Source organism: Balaenoptera acutorostrata, chromosome 6 (genome assembly GCF_949987535.1).
Source record: "Balaenoptera acutorostrata chromosome 6, mBalAcu1.1, whole genome shotgun sequence".
Taxonomy (NCBI): Eukaryota; Metazoa; Chordata; class Mammalia; order Artiodactyla; family Balaenopteridae; genus Balaenoptera; species Balaenoptera acutorostrata.
The window spans coordinates 70,297,874-70,320,828 of NC_080069.1; the positions used below are offsets into that span (position 1 = coordinate 70,297,874).

Below are 22,955 nucleotides of genomic sequence, written 5' to 3' on the forward strand. Positions count from 1 at the left end.
ATCATTTTCTCATGGGGGAAACTCTTGAAATGATTTCATCCTCTATTCTGGTTTGGAGGTAGTCTTTTATATTATGAGAGGTGAAAGGTTTTCAGATGTGATCTGTGGGTAGGAAGGGGAATTAATGCTTACTGAGTATTTGGTTTGTGCCAGCCAGGTGCTAGATAGTTCATTATATGTTCTCACTAAGCTAAGCTTGGCAGGGAGGTTTAGTCTAAGTGATTTGGTCAAGTTCACACAGCTACAAAGCCACAGACCAAACTTAGCCTCCTGGCCTTATGACTTGGCTCCAGCAGGCATAGATCCTTTTCATCTCCATACTGCTGACCCCACCCACCGTACATCCACATTTTTCTCCTCCTTATGTCAATATTTTTATTTCATAGCGAAAGCAGAGAGCAGCCACATGCCTGGGGACAGTTGGTGGCTGGTTAGACTCTGCTTTTAGGTCAGTGCAGTTTTGAAAGATGAAATTTTAAGGCAGAATTTTAGAAAAGATTCCTTTAAAGGCTTCATTTATATTGTTTTTAAGGTTGAGATTTCTAGTAGAAAGGGGCCCTATCGAACTGCATGGGAGGGTGGCCCTTCAAGCACCTCATATTTACCTGTTGAACCTGACACACTGTGTAACTGTCTTTGTGCTCCCCTGTGTGTGTGTGTGTGCGTGCGTGCGCATGCAAGCGCCTTTCATGTTCTTACATCTCTAATATATATCCTGATGAATTGTGCACACTTAAGACTATTAATCAATAGAAAAATCAATATTTATTCTATAGTAAGATTCATGGAGATGCTTATTTTCGTATTGTGTTCCTAAATATTGTCATCATTATCATCTCATTGTCTCCTCAATGTTCCAAGAGCTTTTTGATCATCCCTTTTTTTAACAGACATCATTTTGTGTTGTAATTCTCTTGATCTCTGTTTTGCCTTCTCTTTCTATGCAATTTAACCCCTGACTGAGTGAATGAAGAAATGAAGTTGATGTTATGTATCAAAAATTCCTGAAAGTGAGAGGGGTTATATAATGGACATTTATCTGCTACCATAAAGGTTAAAATAATGTCATCTATTTATACTTGCATGCATGACACCTTTTATGGCACCTACAGGGAACAAATTAAGGTATTGTTCCTCACTTTTGCTTATATATGGAAACCAAGCTGTTGGAGGCTGTGGGTGGTGTTTGTTCCAGCTTTGGGAGAGAAGAATCAGTTTCCAGTTGTCCTCTCTTCTCCCCATTTCATACTGTCTGTCTAGTCGTGTGGAGGGTGGTGGTCAAGGATGCATGAGCTCATGGACATCTGTGCATGTTTTTGGAGTGGGGCTACCTGAGTTTTAATCCTCACTCTGATCGAATTACTGTGTTTTCTGAATCTCAGGTTGTCTCCTCTGTGAAATGGGATGGTAATAATCAGGGTTGTTGTGTGAGCTGACTGGTTAATCCAAGTATAGAGCCAGGCATCCTCCCCTGGTACCAAGTAAATCTTCCACTAGGGCTTCCCTGGTGGCGCAGTGGTTGAGAATCTGCCTGCCAATGCAGGGGACACGGGTTCTAGCCCTGGTCTGGGAAGATCCCACATGCCGCGGAGCAACTAGGCCCGTGAGCCACAATTACTGAGCCTGTGTGTCTGGAGCCTGTGCGTCTGGAGCCTGTGCTCTGCAATGAGAGAGGCCGCGATAGTGAGAGGCCCGCGCACCGCGATGAAGAGTGGCCCCCGCTTGCCGCAACTGGAGAAAGCCCTCGCACAGAAACGAAGACCCAACACAGCCATAAATAAATAAATTAAAAAAAAAAAATCTTCCACTAATGTCAGTTCTCATTTTTTTTTTTTTTTTGGCTGTGCGTTGCTGAGCATGGGCTTTCTCTAGTTGTGGCGAGTGGGAGCTACTCTTCATTGCGGTGTGCGGGCTTCTCATTGTGGTGGCTTCTCTTGTTGTGGAGCATGGGCTCTAGGCGCGGGCTTCAGTAGTTGCGGAGCACAGGCTCAGTAGTTGTGGCGCACGGGCTTAGTTGCTCCACGGCATGTGAGATCTTCCTGGACCAGGGCTCGAATCCGTGTCCCCTGCATTGGCAGGTGGATTCTTAATCACTGCACCACCAGGGAAGTCCCTCTCATTTTGTTTTTAACGTATAGATGTATTAGTAGTAGTAGTAGTAGTAGCAGCGGTAGTAGTAAAGTATAATTTCTTGGTGAGGAAGTATGATCACCATGTTGATATCTTTGTAACCTCTACGTCTCCTTTGTGATATTTATGAATCGCTAAGAAGAGGGAGAGGAGAGGAGTTTGTTATACCCCTGTTTCCATGGAGGGCTTCACAGAAAAGGTGACAAGTCCCACAGTTTGGAAAGGGCTGTGTCCATGGGGAGGAACTGTGTGTGTAATGAGGTGTAGAGTCAGCCTGTGGGGAGTGAGAGAGGAGGACAGGTTAGGAATGGCAGGGGCAACAGAAAAGAGGCCCTCTCCCCACCCCCCACGCCCCCACGCTGGGCCTCCCAGCAATCTCCCTATTTTGAATAATAAAACAATTTTTCCTTTTAGCCTTTCTGCCACCTACCTGTGGAAAGTGGCTCAGTGTTAACAATAAAAGGTATGGGCATTACCTGTCCATAGACATACAGTGAGTGTCTGCCCTGGGCACAACAACGTTGTAGCCTGGTACTCTGGGGGCGAGAGGTTGGGGGTGAAGGTAGATAAGGTAAATTCTCTATCCTCATGTTCCTGCCAGTTATAAGGCGGAAAGGTAAGATATAGGTACAGGTAATATATAATGTAGAAATGATCAGTAACACAAAAGATGCAAAAGTAGCATTACCTGGGATTTTAGAGGAGGGATAAAATCACCTTAAACTTGGGATAGGAGGCAGGAATTTGGAAGGTTTGTTTCAAGGAGGGGGTAGCATGATAGCTGGTCTTTAATGGTGGGAGTTGGGAGTTGTGGGCCCTGAGGGGCAGTGGGCAGGGATTCCCAGCTGCCTGGAATGGAGTATGTATGAAGGAACTGGGGCCTCCTGTGAGTGCAGCAAGGAAACTGATACAGCCAGATCTCATCTAGGGTCTGCGATAATTAGTAAGAGTTTTCCTGAATTTTTGCTATAATAAAAGGGGGGAGGGGTTGAGAGCTAAAGCATTCTCAGTATTCAAAGTTAAATGTTAACTCCTTTGTGTAGTTAACGACTAACTTATTCTTTCCTATGCAAAAGAAAAAAAAAAAAAGAGAGGGAGGAAACAATGCATTAACCACCTAATTTTTAAAAAAATTGCGGTTTACTTGTGTGGTTGCTTATTTTCAAGGTAATACATATGTAGCGATTATAAAGATGTGTGCAAACTTGAACAACAGCAGACACACCTTCGTGAGTTCCCTGTGTGGCTTCTGCAGGGTTCTCAGAGAGTTAGCTATTTTCGAACACATTCCTAGTTTAGCCATTAGAAAATTATGGGTTTTATTTGTATAAACTCAGCAGCTAAAATAGCACTTCCAGAAAGGTGGGTGAGCTCATCGCCGTCTGAACCAGGCAGGTTAATGACCTGCCCAGTATTGTTCACGCTGGCCAGTGCTGGCTGACTTCACCAGCAGTTCCACTTGAAGGGAGACATTGTTTCTTAGGCTGCATTTGTTAGATGCTTTCCTCTCTGCACACCAGCCCTTGCTGAATGTGCTAGCAGTCCCTGAATGTACAAGCCCTGCGCATACTTTATGAAAGCGAAGAGCAGGTAGACCTGGAAATGTATGCAAAGTACTCTCTGCACAGCTGTCTGAGGCCCCCAGCCAAGAAAAAGATGTAAACACCTTTATCCCCACACCTTTACACAAACTGCCTATGGAAGCTCCCCAGTGAGAGAGCTTCTTACTTCTAACACTTTTAAATGTCAGTGACCAAACAGCCTGGGAACATGAATAACTTAAGCATGAGGTGCTTTTGCTGGTGATTCTGATGACTTTTCAAGAAGAATAATGGTAAAGTATGGAATGGAGGTATGCGGGGGAAGGGGATTAGGGATTGTAGAATTTGTATTTGCTGTGAGAAATGAAAATATACCATGGTGTTGAACTTTAAGAACTTAGGATATTACCTGCATAACGTTCAGTTTGGTGAAGGAATAAATGGCTGGATGAGATGTCGAGTGCTAGGGCAGGGTGGCTAGAAAAGTAAGAGGCAGATGGTGGGTGAAACACCTTTGATTATACCAATAACAGTGAATGTGTTTGACTCTGAAGATGCTATTCTGCATACAGTCAAAATGGAGAAAGAAGAGCAATGTAGTTTTAAAAAGTCAAATTGAATGCTCTTCAGAATGAGTGCCAAATAGAATCCTGCTACATTGGTTCTAGCCTCTTTTAAATGAGTGGTGTTTGCATTATCCTCTCCTTCCACTGTGCTTATCTAGAGTACTGTTTAATTTTTATTACTAGGCTAATCCCTGTATTAAAGACATAAGACCTTTCGTCTGTAGGTAGGAGAATAGGTGCTTGAGGTGAACTTTCTTCAGGGTTCTGTCCTTACTGCAGAAAAACCTAATTCACTGTTGAGTGGATTGAAACTGCAGATGCTAATTTAGAAATCCGTTTGCCAGATTCAGGTGACTCTGATAAGACTTTTGTTCTTTACAATCTTATGTGTTCGTGCGTGCATTCTTGGGAAGATTGCTGCTGGGTAGTGTTGCATGTCAGAGATGAGGGAAGTTTAGTTATTAACCCCACGTAGAGGGTAAAGGGGGGGCAATAGGCAGACTGTGGAATGAGGAAAGGGCCAGGTTGAAACATTTCCAAAAGGTATTTTTGTTGTTTATACTTGTTAATTATTAATATTAATTATTGATGAAAAGCAGTTTTGAGTTACATGCCACACATTGTTTAGGAATAAATTATCACATTTCTTATCTGGAACTATAGTAGATATTAAACTGTTTCAAATAATCAATATGTATTAATTTAGCAAGATTTTCCCCCTCCTTCAACATTAAAGACAAAAATTCATTAATTTCTGACTCATAAAGAGTTTTTGTGAGTTTTTTAAGGCATTTCCATATTTTGTAGTTTATCATATAGGTTTAAGTGAAGTATATTTTGTTCAAATTCCAGTGGGCAGAGATGTACAGGATTGAAGATAGCTCTGGGAGTCAGAACTGGCTGATTATCATAGCCTGTGTATGTGTGTGTGTTGGTGGGGATTGGGGGTAGAAGGAGAAGAGGGGAGGAAAGAGAGGAGAGAAAGAGAGGTTGAGATTGAAGGTCTCTCTGACAGAAAAGGAATTGATATGACTTGGAGACCTTGCTCTCAGAGTCAGGCTATAAAAGTCAATGTTTAATTCTTAGGCATTACGGGCTTTTTGAATGTTATTAAGATTCATTTTAGCCTCAGTCTTAAGGACTGTGTATTGGGCTTCCTGTGGCCTTTACTCATTCTGATCATTTGGTTCTACTATGTAATAGCACAGCAGTCACAGCATTGGCAACCCAAAGAGTTGTTTGATTGAGAAAATAGCACACACAGTTGAACCATCTCTGGAGTTTGCTGGCGGTGTATTTTCCCAGTAAGGAGGGGTTGTAGTAGTGGCTTGAAAACCTTACCTAAGGTGGAGTAAGTAGTCTGATCCTGGACCAGTTCATTCTCTCTGTCATCTGAAAGACTTGCCCACTGACCTCATCCATAGCTTGGTGTTTGATCTCTGTGAGAAATTGATTTCACCACTTTTCACAGCCCCAATCTAAGATTCTCTGGGGGATCTGGAAAAGTCTACCTTACCTTTATGAAGGTTATGGCCATTTAAACCTTGCTTTTGATGGGCTCACTTCATTTTGGGAAGAAAAATTCTGCGTTTGTGAAAAATGAGAGACACTTGGCTTTTTCAAGGGAGCTGACAGCTATTGGTTTCTCCAGAGAGGATTACTGGTGAAGACAGTTATGAAGAGAACAAGTAACTCTTTTAAATGAACAACATGTTCTTGCTTAAATATTTCCCAGAACAATTCTAAAGAAATATAATACAGGTAAGTTTTGTTATGTTCTCATTGTGAATTATGTTTACAAGAAATAAAAATAGGATTAGAATCATAGAGGAGGAAAAGCTTCTTTGTACTGGTGGCTTATGTTTTACATGTCATGAATTCTAACCATTTATAAAATTATCTGGTTTCTTGCCCCTACTCATGGTTGATTTTTTTTCCTCTTTTTCCATCTAGAGAACTTTGAATTATTTTTATTCATAAGTGAAAAATGTATTACAGCTTTATTTCCTTTTATTAATAGTTCCTTCTTGCCCTTAACCACATCTCTGACTTTTTGGCATGTAAAGTCCAATGAGCTCATGCTTAATCATGTATAAACAACCATCTAATTATATGGTTTTGAATTTTCATTTGACCGACTAAACAAAAATGACACAGAAAAGAGAAACCTGACAACCTCCCTGTCTTTGGATACCTGGCCTTTCTCTCCCTCACTCTCTATTCTTGCATTTAGTAAAATGCGTGTTAAAACTTATCAAAAAATCAGTTTGCACTTGCCAAGTTTCTGAGGTAAAATTGTTCTTTTCAAGGCTACGTGTCAAAAAACAAGTCAGTTAAGCTGAATTATATGTCTTTTTTACAATTTTTTTCGGACTCCATTCTTTCCTCCTCTAGAGGGAGGTGTTACTAGAATTCTTTGTGCTACTGGTGTCAGATGACAGAGCATCCAATATTCATGGGGCAAGATTTCTCAATCTTCATCCCCTTACCTTCTCTACTGAAGTACAATAACAAGGATACCAGTTGCCACATCTTCCCACCCTCCCCCAGACCACTCTGACTAACACATTTTTGAAAGAAGATAGTGGGAAAGTCTTTCCAAACAAAGGTGCTTACTGTGTTTAAAGAGGAAGGAAGAAGTTGTCCATTCCCTTTTCTTCTCATTGGCTTGGTCCTAGAATTCGAACATGGAGCAAAATCTCTTCTGAAATTTGTGATGGTTTCACCATAGCTAGCTTGCTGTGCTTGAAAGCAGAAGACCAAAGAAAAGATAACTCCCTTTATTATTATTTTTTCTGGATTCTTCACAAGATCAGTACCTAGGCGAGTAGGTTTGGTTATCTAGTACCTAATAGCTATAAGAGAGAAGAAAGGAAAGGGATACCTGTGAAGTTTGGTGAAAGTGAGTTATTTTCTCACTAATTCTTCAGCCTTAAGATATAACTTGATTTCTCAAAGTACTATGACTCTGAAGCATGCATATCTCTAAGTGCTAAAATTTATGTAATTTTATTAACTTACTATCTAAGTAGGTTTATTTAGAAGCAAATTATATTGACTCCATTTTGAAAATTTAGACTTAGAATGATCTTGCTAAGGTGATTACCTAAACAGTTTTCTTTATTGAAAATATTTTAGCAATACCTTTATAATTTTTCTGCTCATTGTAAGTAGCTAATATTACCCAGTGATTCACAAGTATTTATGTAATATTTTATTTCAAACTGTAGATTTGTATCAAGGTTCATGTTCCTCTCATTGTGCAAGACGATCATAGTGAGACTTCTGCCTTTCCTTGTTATTTTTGTTTTGTTACGGGTGTTTAGAACAAAGAGAAGAACAAATTCCGGCAGACTTTATACTTTGGTTCAGCTGGAGCAGTCAAAAGAGGAGGTATCTAACCACCAAATCAAGGCCTTTACTTAATTGACCTTTGGAGAACTGGGGAGGAATTTTATTTTTCTCCTTCCCATTTACATTTAAAGCCATAGGAATTTTTTATGTTGCTTATTTATGATTTGTTATTAATTCTCTTCTAAGAATTTGTAAATTATTTAGGAAATGTTTTTGATTCAATTAGCATTCAACTTTTTATTCACATTTATTTTCAGCTTTCATATTCAAATTCTGATAAATAATAATACTCCTTAAAAAAAGTATTACTTTAGGGAGAGCATGAGCACCACTTTTTTTTTTTAATTGAATGAAAGATTCTTTAAAGTCTATAGTGCTTTACAATTTTCAGAAGTTGTTACATGATTTCATATAATCCCATAATAACCTTTTTCCCCCTACCCCTATGTTGCTCCTCCCCGCTTCCCAGTTCCCACTGGTAACCAGTAATTTGTTCTCTAAGCTTTACAATTTTCAGAAGTTGTTACATGATTTCATATAATCCCATAATAACCTTTTTCCCCCTACCCCTATGTTGCTCCTCCCCGCTTCCCAGTTCCCACTGGTAACCAGTAATTTGTTCTCTAAGCTTTACAATTTTCAGAAGTTGTTACATGATTTCATATAATCCCATAATAACCTTTTTCCCCCTACCCCTATGTTGCTCCTCCCCGTTCCCAGTTCCCACTGGTAACCAGTAGTTTGTTGCTCCTCCCCGCTTCCCAGTTCCCACTGGTAACCAGTAGTTTGTTCTCTATGTCTGTGAGTCTGCTTCTTTTTTGTTTTATTGACTAGTTTGTTGCATTTTTAGATTACACATGTAAGTAATATCATATAATATTTGTCTTTCTCTGTCTGACTTACTTCACTTAGCATAATGCCTTCCAAGTCTATCCATGTTGCTGCAAATGGTAAAATTTCATTCTTTTTTATGGCTGAGTAGTATTCCATTTTGTGTGTGTGTGTGTGTGTGTGTGTGTGTGTGTGTGTGTGTGTGTGTACCATATCTTCTTTATCCATTCACCTGATGCTAGACACTTAGGTTGCTTCCATACCTTGGTAGTTGTAAATAGTGCTGCTGTGAACATTGGGGTGCATGTATCTTTTCGAATTAGTGTTTTCTGTGGGGTTTTTTTGGATATATACCCAGGAGTGGAATTGCTGGGTCATATGGTAGTTCTATTTTTAGTTTTTTGGGGAACCTCCGTACTGTTTTCCACAGTGGCTGCACCAATTTACATTCCCACCAACAGTGTAGGAGGGTTCCCTTTTCTCCATATCCTCGCTAACATTTGTTATTTATGTTCTTTTTAACGATAGTCATTCTGATAGGTGTGAGGTGATAGCTCATTGTGGTCTTGATTTGCATTTCCCTGATGATTAGCGATGTTGAGGGTCTTTTCATGTGCCTGTTGGCCATCTGCATTTCCTCTTTGGAAACATGTCTATTTAATTCTTCTGTCCATTTTTTGATTCAGGTTGTTTGTTTTTTTAATGTTGGGTTGTATGAGCTGTTTATATATGTTGAATATTAATCCCTTATCAGTCATATCATTTGCAAATATTTTCTCCCATTCAGTATATTGTCTTTTCATTTTGGCGATGGTTTCCTTTGCTGTGCAAAAGCTTTTAAGTTTAATTAGATCCCATTTGTTTATTTTTGCTTTTGTTACCTTTGCTTTAGGAGATGGATCCAAAAAGAATTATAAGCACTACTTTTAATTTAGATTTTTTTCATACTGGCATCAATCTGTATTATGATTGCTTTTTTGTTTTGATGAGAAAGAATTTGGGTTGGAATTGGTGTTCTTTTTTGTTTGACTTAATTTCATTATTATTAATTCAGTTATTGTTGATATAGTGTCTGAATTAGCACCTGTAGGATATAGAGATAAAACAGTCACAATTACTTTAATGCTAACTCATGCACCAATTATATTTACAGAAGTGCTTAGATTACTCTAGTTCTCTTGTAAGTTCAAAAATGGCATTAAATAAAAGAAACACAGGGAACTTGTACTATGTAGGCCTTAGTCAGATTGTCTCTGTGTTGAGACTTGTGATGTTAAAATTTTAAAAAATATTTTGGTAGTTGGGGTAATGTTATGTAATTTTACACAATGACAAGTTTCAAGTTGCTTGAGCCAAAGGGTAGATATTTCGGCCTTCCAATCTCTCCAGTTTTAATTGAATCTGTAGTGGATGTGACTTACTCTACCAACTCACGTATAAATGAAAGCGTTCTTTAAATTATTTCCTTTAATTGAAAACAAATCAGATTCCAGTACCCTGAAATTTAATCTCAGTCATTGTTGGTTGGAGTACCTAATACCTTGCCAGAGAGACGAGATCCCAGGGTCTTTGTGCAGAGCAGAATATACCAAGAGCTTTTCTGGTTCTTCGTCCAGGTTGATGCTGAGATGCTTGCTGACCAAGCCTACATGGTCTCTAGAAGTCTGCTCCTTGTGCATTGCTTGGGCACAGAAAGCTTTGCCAGAGCTGGAGAGCTGGGAGGCCCTAGACCTAGAGCCTGGCCTTTGTACATTTGCCATTGCAGACATTCTCTTCATCACTGCCTTCTCTGAGAGCTGCCTCACTACTTGGGGGACTGTCAAACTGATGTTCTTCCCAGACTTTGGGCAATCTCCCTTCTCCTGGCTTTCTCTTCATAGGTACTCAGAGCACCTGGGTAATCTCAGTGGATTTAGGCCTCCCCACAGGACTAGAAGAAAGGACGAAATCAAGCAGTGTCTACTTTTAGCCCTTTTATAATAACTACCCTGAGATAAAGGAGCACAAAATACAAGTAGCAGCTCAACAAATTTTCTTGCATATACCTGGGCTGCTGAATGGACTTTGGAGCCCAGAGTCAAGAATCTAAAGGCTAGAAGCAAAAGATATCTGGTTGATGAGACAGTTGAACAACCTGTATGACTTCTGGATGCAGGAAGCTGGGCATTTTCTGGTTCTTAGAAATATGGGTGACTTAATTTTTAGTATAAGAGAATGTAATCTCCATAACTGCCATTTCTTTGGGTCGGATGCTTCTGGGTATCTCATCTGAACTTGCAAGCCTGTGTAGAATGTGTAACAGAAAAAAATTATGATGTGTATGATGTGTATGTATCTCTTTGGACAGTTCTTCAGAATTACTGTTTGGTGGAAAACAAGTTAGCCTAGTAGCTTTTAGTGATGGCTGTGTAAGTTGTGACTTTTAGATACTAAGAAGTTATCTCTGTTATGAAGGATCGAATGGGATTTTCCCTTGGAACCAGCTCTTAGATCCTAAAAAAAAGTTCCATTGATTAGCATTGACTGCCTTAATTAGACTACTCTCCCTTCGTGTCAAGTCATGTGTGTGTGTAGGGAGTAAGGAGAGATGCAGCAAACTAGTAATATTTCCAGCTGTTCAGGAACTTAGAGATAAGGACGTATCAACAGTTGTGTTCACCAGGGATCTCTGTCTTTCTTTCTTCTATATCACAACTCACATTTAAGAGGGAACTTCTCAATTTTATTTGTGTCCTTGAACTATATTTGCCTTAGAAGTCATATTCTTTATTCATTCACCCAACAAGTATTTGTTGAGCACCTCCTCTCTGACAGGGGTCCCAGTCATTGTTCCATGCAATGAGAGGTCTTACCAGTGGGCAGCTTTGCCATTTCTCTTCCAGTCACTGTTTTTGGTTGGCCTAGAGGGGAAAAGCAGCTTAGGGAAAACACGATGTTAATTTATGGAGAAGGGTCTGGAATCTAATACTTCTTACAGTCCCTTCAACAACCCTCTTATTTGTTTTCTTTATAAGATAATTTGGGGTTACTCTGTCCCTTTTATTCACCTCTGCTCAACCTGGTCCAGGCCTTGTCACAGCATCCTGAGCTCAAAGCAACATCTTCCTACCTTGCTCTGCTTTCTTATGTGCTGAAAATACTGAAATTGTCTTCTTCATAGTCCCTCATCACATCACACTCATGCTTAAAAGCCTACTATAGGCTTCTTTTGGAGGGCCTAGCCTTAGAGGGCCTGTGTAATCTAAGAATGCTTTAATAAGAGCATGAATACCTAAGGCTTATAGAGTACTTACTGTGTGCTGGACACTATTCTAAGTGCTTACATATTTGACCTATTAGTTCTCCAAACAGCCTTATGAAGGTAGGTACAATGATCATCCCCATTTTCTAGGTGAGGAAACAGAGGCACAGAGAGGTTAAGGAACTTGCCCAAGGTCACAGAGCTGGTAAGTGAAGCCATTTTGGCTCTAGCATCTCCATCCTTTACCACTTCCCCGTGCTGCCTCCGTATGCCTTCATAGTACATTTCCTCACTTCACTTTGGCAAACTCCCTTTTTGTACCATTCTCTCCCCTCTGGCCGTTAAAAGGCTCAGATCAAGTTTCACCTCCTCCACCAAGCCTCCTCCAGTTTAACAGATCTTTTTCTTGTTTGAGCTATCTCTTTGCTCAGCATATGGCAACTCAGTTTAAGACTGGGTGTTTCCTCCTGTCAGAATGGCCATCATGAAAAAGAACACAAATAACAAATGTTGGCGAGGATATGGAGAAAAGGGAACCCTCCTACACTGCTGGTGGGAATGCAAATTGGGGCAGCCACTGTGGAAAACAGTATGGAGTTTCCCCAAAAAACTAAAAATAGAACTACCATATGACCCAGCAATTCCACTCCTGGGTATATATCCAGAAAACCCCAAAAACACTAATTTGAAAAGATATATGCACCCCAGTGTTCACAGCAGCAGTATTTACAACTGCCAAGGTATGGAAGCAATCTAAGTGCCTAGCATCAGGTGAATGGATAAAGAAGATATGGTACACACACACACACACACACACACACACACACACACACACACAATGGAATATTACTCAGCCATAAAAAGAATGAAATTTTGCCATTTGTGGCAATGTGAATGGACTTGGGGGGCATTATGCTAAATGAAATAGGTGAGACAGAGAAAGACAAATATTGTATGATATCACTTATATGTGGAATATAAAAATACAACAAACTAGTGAATAAAACAAAAAAGAAGCAGGCTCACAGATATAGAGAACAAACTAGTGGTTACCAGTGGGAAGAGGGAAGAGGGGGCAATATAGGGGTAGGGGAAACAAGGTTAATATGGGATTATATGAAATTATGTGTGTGAAACTTTTGAAAATTGTAAAACACTATAAATTTTAAAGAATCTTTCATTCAATTAAGAAAAAAGATTGGGTGTTTCCTAATTGTTTCATGTGTTGATTAAAACTCTTTACAACTGGTCAGAAGCTCTTTAGGGGAAAACCCAATGGCCTAGGACTCCATTAGTACAGCACAGCACCAAGCCCACAGGTGGTGATTAATAAATGTGACCTGTTCATGGGCTTTGGGAAACTGAGGCAGTTTTCTCCCATTAAAGTATGCTTCCTTCCTCCTTTTTTTCTCATCCTTTCTTATATTTGTGGAAGTCCTATTTTTATAGGGTAAGTATAATTTCACCTTGAATTCATATATTTTCACAGATTAATCCCATGTGTAAGCCTTGATGTAAGCCTACTAAATGAGATGGTAAGCAAGAATTGTTTAACCCATCTGTGTATCCACACTCCCTAGAGTATATACTATAGCACAGAGCGGGGGCACAATAAAAGAATACCTGATCAGTGAGAGATGAATTACTGAACTATGCCAGTACTGGTATTTCAGTTTTTCAGAGTAATGGTTTGCTTATTTAACAAATATATCCCCTCTCTTCTCATGGGATTGTTAGAAAATTTGTCGAGGGAAAAGCAGTAAAATGTGCTTACATTTCCTCTTTGGTTTTCTAGGCTAATTGTTGGTGAACTTTATTTAACACTCTTGCTATACTAAGAGCCTCTATGGAGCAAAGCAGCTTTCAGTTAACTTGGCAAATCATTACAAGAGAGAACAGAAGGGTCAGCATAAGCACTCTGTACTAATTAGTTGATAATTGATGTACAATAGCTGACTGATGGGACTTTAGAATATAAACTTTGGGAATGCTGTTTAATATATCTTTACATCTTTATGAGGTGGTTTGGAGCTATGTGTTCTTAATAACATGTTATCAGGAGTGCCCAGTGGTGGTTAGCAAGACTGAGACTTCATGTCCAGGAATCCAGGGCACTGAGTGGTTCAGAAAGGAATATGATATTTTTTAATCTCTGGGAGTATAAATACGATTCCATTTAATGCAGGGATAAAATAAAAATGAGTAATGCTGGTGATTCCATACTTTGTGGCCAACATTCCTGAATACTGACTAAGGTTAGAAGAGTGTTAGTGTGAAAGTTATATTCTTTCTGGGATAAACTTGGTAGGTTTCCTGAGGGCAGAGTGGTGGGAGATTGCCCAATTCATGGGAATCTTCATTAATCTGGATTAGGATTTAATCTATTTATTATCTGGGATCAAGTAATTAATTTCGGATTGGAGTTACAAAAATAGCCTTTATATGACCTCCTCCTCCTTTTTAAGCTTGATCTTCTAAATCTTTATCAACCAATTATATAATCCACAATCTTACTCTTAACTTGCTTCCCTATCCGTTGCCTTCTTACTCTGTCATTTACTACCACATGGGCTTCTCCTCATTGTTTGTCCAACTTCTGGTTCATGTACTCCTCCATCCTTTCTCCCCATCTCCATCAGATTAATCTTGGGTGAACTTGGCTTCTAGTGGGATGCACTACTATCTATAGCACAGGGTCCCAGGTGCATGTCAGCAGGCCAGTTATACCAGCATCATCTGGCTTAGTTGGTTTGAAGTGAAGCCTATGAATTTGCATTTTTGAAAAGCTTTCCTGGTGACACTAATGTGCAGCCAGGTTTGGAGCCATTGGTGAATACATAATGTCCAGTTGTTAAATCAGGCCCACCAGGCTGACTAAAGTCCTCTAAGTCTGTCTTCTCCCTTTTTTTCTGGTCAAGCCCCCTCATGCAGGCAACCCTGACTTCTCTTCATTTCCCTAGCACATACCATGCCTCCTCCCTTCTGTTTCCGTGTCTACACCTTACTATTTCCTTCCCATTCATGTGCTCGTTTTTCCTTCATGTTTTACCTCATTGTTTTCTGAAGAGTGTTCTTTAGTATGCCAGTCTTGGATGAGTCATAGGGGAAAAAAAACACCCTAAACAAATATATTTTGCATATTATTTGCTCCTCTGGGAGATTTATTATCAGCATTTGCAATTTTTAAAGGCTCTGAGAAGACCTGTAGTAAAGAGATATGTTTAACTTCGTTATATTAGAGTTTCCCAAAGCTATTTGACTATGGATCTCTCCATGACCCCATCTTATTTGTTATCACTGAACACCTTTGGACTTCCTGAAGACCTTTGGGAAATGCCTTTTTGGTTAAAATTGTTCTTCAGTGAATTATCTGGTAAACAGTGATTTCCACCTTTTTTGAACTCCCGTCTCTATGATTCAGTCTCATGCTTTATTCTGTACAGTCTAGTATCATTATCTGATTGTTCCTAGATGAGTGCATCTTATCTCTACAGAGCTGTAAGCTCCATGGAAGCAGGATGCTCTACTCAGTAGTCCTTACCTCTCATAAGTTTTGTGCAGTTTCGAGCATTTGTAACATACACTAAATTTAAATGCTTTGCCCCTGAATAAGGAAGCCAGCTATTTCATTCTGATTCTCATCCTTTGGTGTTCTTAGTCATTTACCCTTGCCTTAACTGTATTTCAGAGTAACATACTACACACTCACATGTATTCATGAAGTTGTCACTACTGTATTTCAGCAGTAAAACATTACAAATTTGACAAAACACTATATAGCAAGCCTAGTATGTTTAGTAAGCAAGAATATCTTATTTCCAGTTCTAGGGAGGAGTATGAATGAAAGCTGGGGAGAGTCTAAGAGTAAGATAAGATGGGAGTGAGGAAAGGCCTGAAGTCTGGAGTCCATCGATGGGAGGATAATAACTCTACTGTGTGTTGCGTGGAAGCCCTTGTGTGGGGAGGTATCAGCATACCATCCTTGGTCACTCAGGAAAAGAGGTGCTAGAAATATCAGAAAGGTACCAGAAATGAGTTCTTTAATAAAATATAACTAACATTTATAATGCATTTATTAAGTGCCAGGCCCTAAATATATTGCACATATTAGATCATTTAATCCTCAGAACAACTCAATGAGGAAAGTACTAGTATTAACCCTATTTTAGAGATCAGAACACTGAGGCACAGAAAGCTTGAGTAATTTACCCAAGGTCACGTGGCCATTCAGTGGTGGAGCTAGGGTACAAATCCATGCTTTTAACTATTGTGGTGTGTGCTGTTACCTCTCACTTCTTTTCTTTCTCTGATTTTCTACTTTTCCATCAACCTTCAGTACCTGGGTGTCCATTGATTTACTATTCCATTCTTTTTTTTTTTTTTAATTTGTTATTTATTTATTTATTTATGGCTGTGTTGGGTCTTCGTTTCTGTGCGAAGGCTTTCTCTAGTTATGGCAAGTGGGGGCCACTCTTCATCGCGGTGCACGGGCCTCTCATTATCGCGGCCTCTCTTGTTGCAGAGCACAGGCTCCAGACGCGCAGGCTCAGTAATTGTGGCTCATGGGCCTAGTTGCTCCGCGGCATGTGGGATCTTCCCAGACCAGGGCTTGAACCCATGTCCCCTGCATTGGCAGGCAGATTCTCAACCACTGTGCCACCAGGGAAGCCCCTACTATTCCATTCTTGAAGTTCCATCTCAGCAAAACCTTTCCTTGAAATGCATGATCCTGGATTTGAAAACAGTTGCTCTAAAGGGTGTTATTGGGATCATTACTAATATTTGACTATAAATGGTGTATTATGTACTAGTACTATATCATTGCTAAATGTCTTGAATTTGACGATTGTGTTATGATTATGTATTTAGGGGTGAAGGGCATAAAATCTATGGCTTATTATTAAATAGTTCAACAAATTAATGATAATTAAAACAATAATCTTATATATAGAGAGATGGATAGATGAATAGATAGATCAACAGATGGAATTTATCAATTGATAAATTAGATAAAGAGGATTCATGTACTATTCTTACAACTATTCTGTAGGTTTGAAATGTTTTTTTTTTTTTAATTTTTATTATTTATTTATTATTTATTTTTGGCTGTGTTGGGTCTTCGTTTCTGTGCGAGGGCTTTCCCCAGTTGTGGAGAGCAGGGGCCACTCTTCATCGCGGTGCGCGGGCCTCTCACTGTCGTGGCCTCTCTTGTTGCGGAGCACAGGCTCCAGACGCGCAGGCTCAGTAGCTGTCGCTCACGGGCTTAGTTGCTCCGCGGCATGTGGGATCCTCCCCGACCAGGGCTCGAACCCGTGTGCCCTGCATTGGCAGGCAGACTCTCAACCACTGCGCCACCAGGGAAGCCCTGAAATGTTTTAAAGTGAAAGATTGGGAAGAAAAACCTGATCTTTAGAGATGGTAAAGCATATAATAATATATACTAACCCTTTCAATCCTCATAACAACCCTATGTATTAGGTACTATTACTGTCCTAATATTAGGGACAGGATACTGAGGCACAGAGACTTTTAAGGACCTTGCTCAGTGTTGCACATCCAGTGGGTGGGTGAGACAGAACTCAAATCCTGATATGCGTTATTTCTGTTTCCAAAACACTCTGCATATGTGTTAGTTTGAACTATATAGAAACTGCTCTTATTTGATTATGTTTGACCTGTAAAGAAAGACATTTCATATGACCCAACCTAGGAGCAGGGATCTCTTTTATATAATGGTTGCTTTGGTATTCCTCTTCATGGGCAGATTGTGGGCTCTGTGGGGGGATGGGACTCTGTCTATCTTGCTCACCATTGTCTCCAGGGACTGCCCAGCTCATTCATGGTTGGCATTTGATTAGTGTCAATTGATGAACAATTACAATCGAAAAAAACTTTGATTACTTCTCCCTACCCCCCTCCCATATATATATATATATATGCTATTTCTGTTCCCCCAATATCTCTGTCATTTTTAGAGGAACCAGTGGATAAACATAAATCATTCTGAAAGTTGCAGCCTCAGCCAGGGTAATTGCAACATAGTCAACTATTTGACTTCAAGAGAACTCTTTCAACTAATGAAGATGTTAATTAAAAACATGCCCCTGCTAAGATGACCTCTCAGTTCAGGAAATGCAAAACGTTTGCGCTCCCCACCAGCATGCAGTGATTTTGGCTAGAATGTATGTAGTCCTCAGAATGCCATCCACTCAAATCCTTATTTGAGCAGTAAACACATTTTTAAGAAACACTGTACAGTCTCTAAAAATAAGCAGTATTTCAAAATGAAAACCAGCATACAAGTAGTTGGCACATCTGGTAGTCAGGAAAGTTGTACGGTTTGTTTTCAGGGAATGACAAGCCAAGGAATGTTCAGACTTGGCCAGCTGAAAACTTTTCTTCTATCTGTGATGACACCTGGTTTTGAAAAAATTGGCTCCAGGCTCAAAGCAGAAAGAAATGGGTAGAGAATTAAATAGTATCTTTTACTTGTATCTTGTTTTGTGCAAGGAATTATAAAGAACTGTTTTCTTCTTACTTCAAGAAAGAGAATGTAGCAAAAAAAAAAAAAAGTGATGACAGGCATGAACAATAATAACAAAAACAACTACAACAAAAATTGCAGCTCACATCCATCAAGTACCTACGATGCCCTAGGCAACGTGTGAAGTCCTTTACGTGTGTAATTAATACTAGAGGCACAATAACACCTTATGAAGTGGTGTTATTTTTATTCCCATTTTACAGATGAGAACACATAGAGATAAACACAAAAGTTTAAGTAATTTGCCCAAGTCACACAACCTGGGTTGGGGGTTCCCAAGCAGGCTGTCTCCAGAGCCCATACTACAATGCACTACACAATTCTGAGCAGTCTGGAGGTGTTCATTCTGTCCGGCATTATGAAAAAAAATTGGAGTTAGATGGTTGCATTAAGCACAGTGGTTCTTGGTCAAACTGTTATTTGCCTCCCTGTGTGAGAGTGTTGATGCCATTTTACAGAACATTCTTACAGCTGCTCCACAAACATAATGTGTTCCCAAGAAATTTACCGTATGGCTTCATGCTAAATGTATGTGATAGTCAAGTCAGAAGCTGTCACTCCTCTATGGTTAGATGAGGCTCAAGTTGACCAGTGAATTTGGGAGTAGGAGGTGTTACAGTGAAAATGATGGAGACACTGGGGAGGGGAGGATTAATGGTTCTTTATTACAGACGGAGAAAATACTGTGAATGTGAGGGTCCAGGGTATAGGGTTACAAGGGCAACCTTGACCAGTGTAAAATTCTAGTCCAGGGAGATGGGTTTATAGTTACTACTCCCACAGCTTCATCTTCCATTCAGACCTAGTTAGCCACACTGTGGAGAAACATCAAAGGATTGACTTAGTTTGAGTCTGTTTTTGAAAAATGGCACTGTTTTAGACAAGAAGACTAGGAGGGCTTCAGTGGAAATAATGTGTCAGTATTTAATAGCATGTATAACTATCTTTTATTTTCATTCATTCATTCATTTATTCATTCTTAGCTTCATTGACAGACTTTATTGTGTACTGTATAGGCCCTGGGCTAGGTGCTGAGGAAGCAGCGATACCTCAGACAAGAGCTTTGTCTTTAAAAAGCAATAAAGTATAAACGGATGACAGGCATGTAAACATTTCCGTTCCCTGAAGGTGCTTAGGCAAATGTGTTACGAAAGACTGTGGGGGAATGAAGAGAAGAATTGGTCAGATTTGCCCAGTTGGCAGTGGGGGGAGGGGGAGTCACAGAGAAGATGACCTTGGAATCAAGACCTTGAAGACAGAGGTGCTCCTAGGTAGACAAGTTAGAGTAAGGCTGTACCAAGCAGAGAGAAAAGCAGGAACAAGAAAAGGGTTAAAATAATTTTTTCAGCAATTTTATTGGTATTTATCTATGCTAAGGTGTGCATTATTTTCACATCAGATTATCTCTGAAATATTAACACCATGTACTAGTTTAATGTTCTTACTGGTATATAAAATAATGGTATGACTTATAATATATGGCATCTAAGACTTGATGAAATAATGTATTAATATGCTTTGACACCAAGTAGTATTTGTTGGGTGTGCTGTTCCAGCTGCTAATATGTCTTTGTTTTAGAGGTAGATATTAATACCATTTTATGGTGAAGGAAACAGGCATGAAACGAGTGAGTTCCTTAGATGAATATGTGACACTGAATTTGACAGAATACCTGACATCTAACGTTGCTTTTAATAGCAGTGGCTGGTAGGGATAGAACCTGGGGATAGAATTCAAGTGTCTTATATACTGGGCTAGGATATGAACCATTACACCGCCTTTATCCAAGGTAAAAAGGGGGTTTGAAAAGCAGATCACATGTAGCTTGTTGGAATTTATAAAGATATTAAGTTTATGATCATTGCACAAAAATATACCCACTACTCCTGGTGTCAAGATGAAGCCCTGATGGTACAGTGTTATATGAGTTATGAAAACAGAGAGACTATCATCTGTAACTGATCTTTCAAGGCACAAGAAGATGCATCAGACAGAAGCTGCATGGAGAGGGGAAGGTTCCAGTTTGTGTATCTGAAAAAAAAAAAAATCAGACGGAAATTTCTTTTGGACCTTTCTTGGATCTTGGAAAGTATCCAAGGAAGAAACTAAGCATCCAGCACCTAAACTTAAGGACACAGGTGCCATGAAAATATACTCTTGTAGACTCCGTTTCTGCTCTGTCAGTAAATCCCTGTGTGATTTACTGACACAAGTCAATTACTACTTGGATTTTAGTTTCCCAGAGGGCTGGACTAGAGAAGGTTTCCTGCTAGTTAAAGATGCTGTGACTCTCCCAGCACTTTGGAGATGTGGTTTCATTGATGAGAGCATTGGTGATTACTCTAAGGTCTTGTTTATCCTTAGCTTGTGGGCTCTTGGAAGAGAATGTTACAAAAGGTGAAGAAGTCATTTTTTTGGCTATTAACCTAATTTTTGAGAAGACAAAATAAAAAATTATACTTCTTAGGGCTAAGGAAAGTTACTGTGATGCTTTTCTACTGCTTTGATCCCAAATATATCAACGAGAAAGATGGGGAATTTGGTGAGAAAATTTTAGAGCCTAATTTGCCAGAAAAACCTGAGATCATATTTATTTTGATTTGTTTGAAATGGGAACTGAGACTGGACCAGGTAGTTTGCAAAAAATGTTTGAAAAAGTATATCCATGTAAAAAGAATGTCTAGAATGATTCAACCACTATTATTATTTTTTATAAATGAGTCATGGCAGCATTTACCTTTCTCCTCTTTGCTCTTCACGTTTCTGTAACGGCACAGATTCTTGAGGGTTTCTTTTTTTTCCTTTCCCCTCTGGGATATGTACCAAATTTTACTACGTTCGAAGATTGTTACTAATGAAATGAAAAATTTATGTTAAATTTCGTTAACATGCTACTTTTAGAATGAATGTTTTGTTTAGGGTTCTCTCATCTTGATTTTTTAAAAAATTGGGTGTATGTCCAATGAAAATATATTAGGATGAAGAGGAAAAATAAAGATTGGAGAGACACAGCCAGTCTATATCCTTTTAAAGAGGCTTTTTGGAAGACGAGACTTGGAATGAAATGAACCAGTTAAACAAGTTTTTTTCAGGAGTGTCAACTTTCCTTGCTGGGTCATTCAAGATATTAGCTATTCTAGAAAAAACATGGTTTGATACAAGTAATCCCATCTACTTACCACCTTAACCCTTTAGGTAAAGAGATGATAAAATATGATTCTTAATATAACTGGACACTTCTATACAGAAGAAGCAAAATGTAAGCATATTTTGTATGAGTGGTGATTATAGAAGGGTTTCTATTGTAGCATTATGGATTTTTCATTGGAATTAGAGAAAGCTTTTTTCTATCACTAATACTGAAAAAAAAAAGATGATCCAAGGACTGTCTCTAAAGATGAGTCCTGATATAAGTGTGCACATATGTGTATTTACTGATTTCTGATATAAGGGACATGAAAGCTAACCTGATTCATTTGTTTTTAGGGGCTCTTGGCTTTGGGCCTCAGTGCAAGTCCATTGGAAAAGGCAGCTGCAACAATCTAGTGGTCACCAGCAGTCCCATGATGGTTCAGCGACTGGGACCCATTTCACCACCAGCAAGCCAGGTCTCTACAGCATGCAACCAGATCAGTCCTAGCTTACAGAGGGCAATGAATGCAGCCAACCTGAATATACCTCCTTCAGATACCAGGTCTCAAATTACTTTTTTTTTTTCCCCTTCTTATGGTATAATCACACCCATGACTGTTTTTCCTTTCCTTACTGAATGCATGCCTGCACAACACACACACACACACACACGCACACGCACACACACACATACACACACTCAAGCAGCTCTCTTAATTTGAGCTTTGTAGGGGAATGTGTATAGAAACTGTGTGTGCCATAATATCATCTTAATTGGGAAGAATGGTTTAATACCTGCTGTCTTACAGTGTGAGTGAAATTAAGGCCCACTTTGAGATTTTCGGGCCTCTGTGACTAAGTACCAGTGTGTTAATCTGTTGATTCCTGGTGAAGCAGGTCACATCATGGCCTAGAAAGATAAGATGTTCCATGCACGTCCATCTTAGCTGCTCGTTTTTCAGTGTATATGTTGCAGCATCCTAAGGCTGCTTTACAGTTGTTTTGTCCGTCCATCCATACATTCACCCATCTAACCAAGTATCTTAAATATTTATGGTCCTGCATAATACAATAGTTGAAGTTTAGGGAGATAGTTGAAAAAGTAAAGATAGAAATTATGAATTTCAAGACTTTATGATGCGTCTAGGAAGACATACTTTCGTGTGTGAGTTACATAACATTTCAACACAATGTCTGATTAGGTGCTGGAATAAGTAGGTCCAATAAATGCTATACATCTATCTCCATGGGAGATAATTGAATAGGGAAATTACCTTCTCAGACAAATTTTTATATCTCTTAAGGTTGATATTACAGGGGACATAAAACCAAAATACTGTGTAATGTATAAGGTCTATTTCTATGTTTGAAATGAATTGTTTCATCTTCTGTAAGTAGTCTTCTTGGAGAAATACAATCCAAAGTTTTTGCCTTAGTCCCAGATCTGTTGTAACTGTGATTTTGCAAAGGAATTGGACCTCTCTTCCTTGGACCTCTGTTCCTCTTCTTGGGGGACTGGAATCTGCTGAGATGCCTTGTAGTTCTGGGTTCTGTTTCTTCCTCTTCTTCCTCCCCTTCCTTTTTCTTTTCCTCTTATCCCCCTTTCCCCCTCTTG

General features: G+C 39.3%; 1 protein-coding gene across 6 annotated transcripts in view; it reads left to right on the forward strand.

The window, feature by feature from the left end:
* GLIS3 (GLIS family zinc finger 3) overlaps positions 1-22,955 on the forward strand; it is a 508,929-nt gene that overhangs the window by 159,682 nt on the left and 326,292 nt on the right. For 5 of the 6 annotated variants that reach the window (XM_057547717.1, XM_057547713.1, XM_057547711.1 and 2 more), the window contains one exon: positions 21,695-21,902. In XM_057547717.1, coding sequence (XP_057403700.1) covers positions 21,772-21,902 — 131 coding nt within the window. In that variant the 5' untranslated portion in view covers positions 21,695-21,771. Of the gene's footprint in view, positions 1-20,586; positions 20,606-21,694; positions 21,903-22,955 lie in introns of those variants that run through there. The other variant, XM_057547716.1, reaches the window with a different exon arrangement.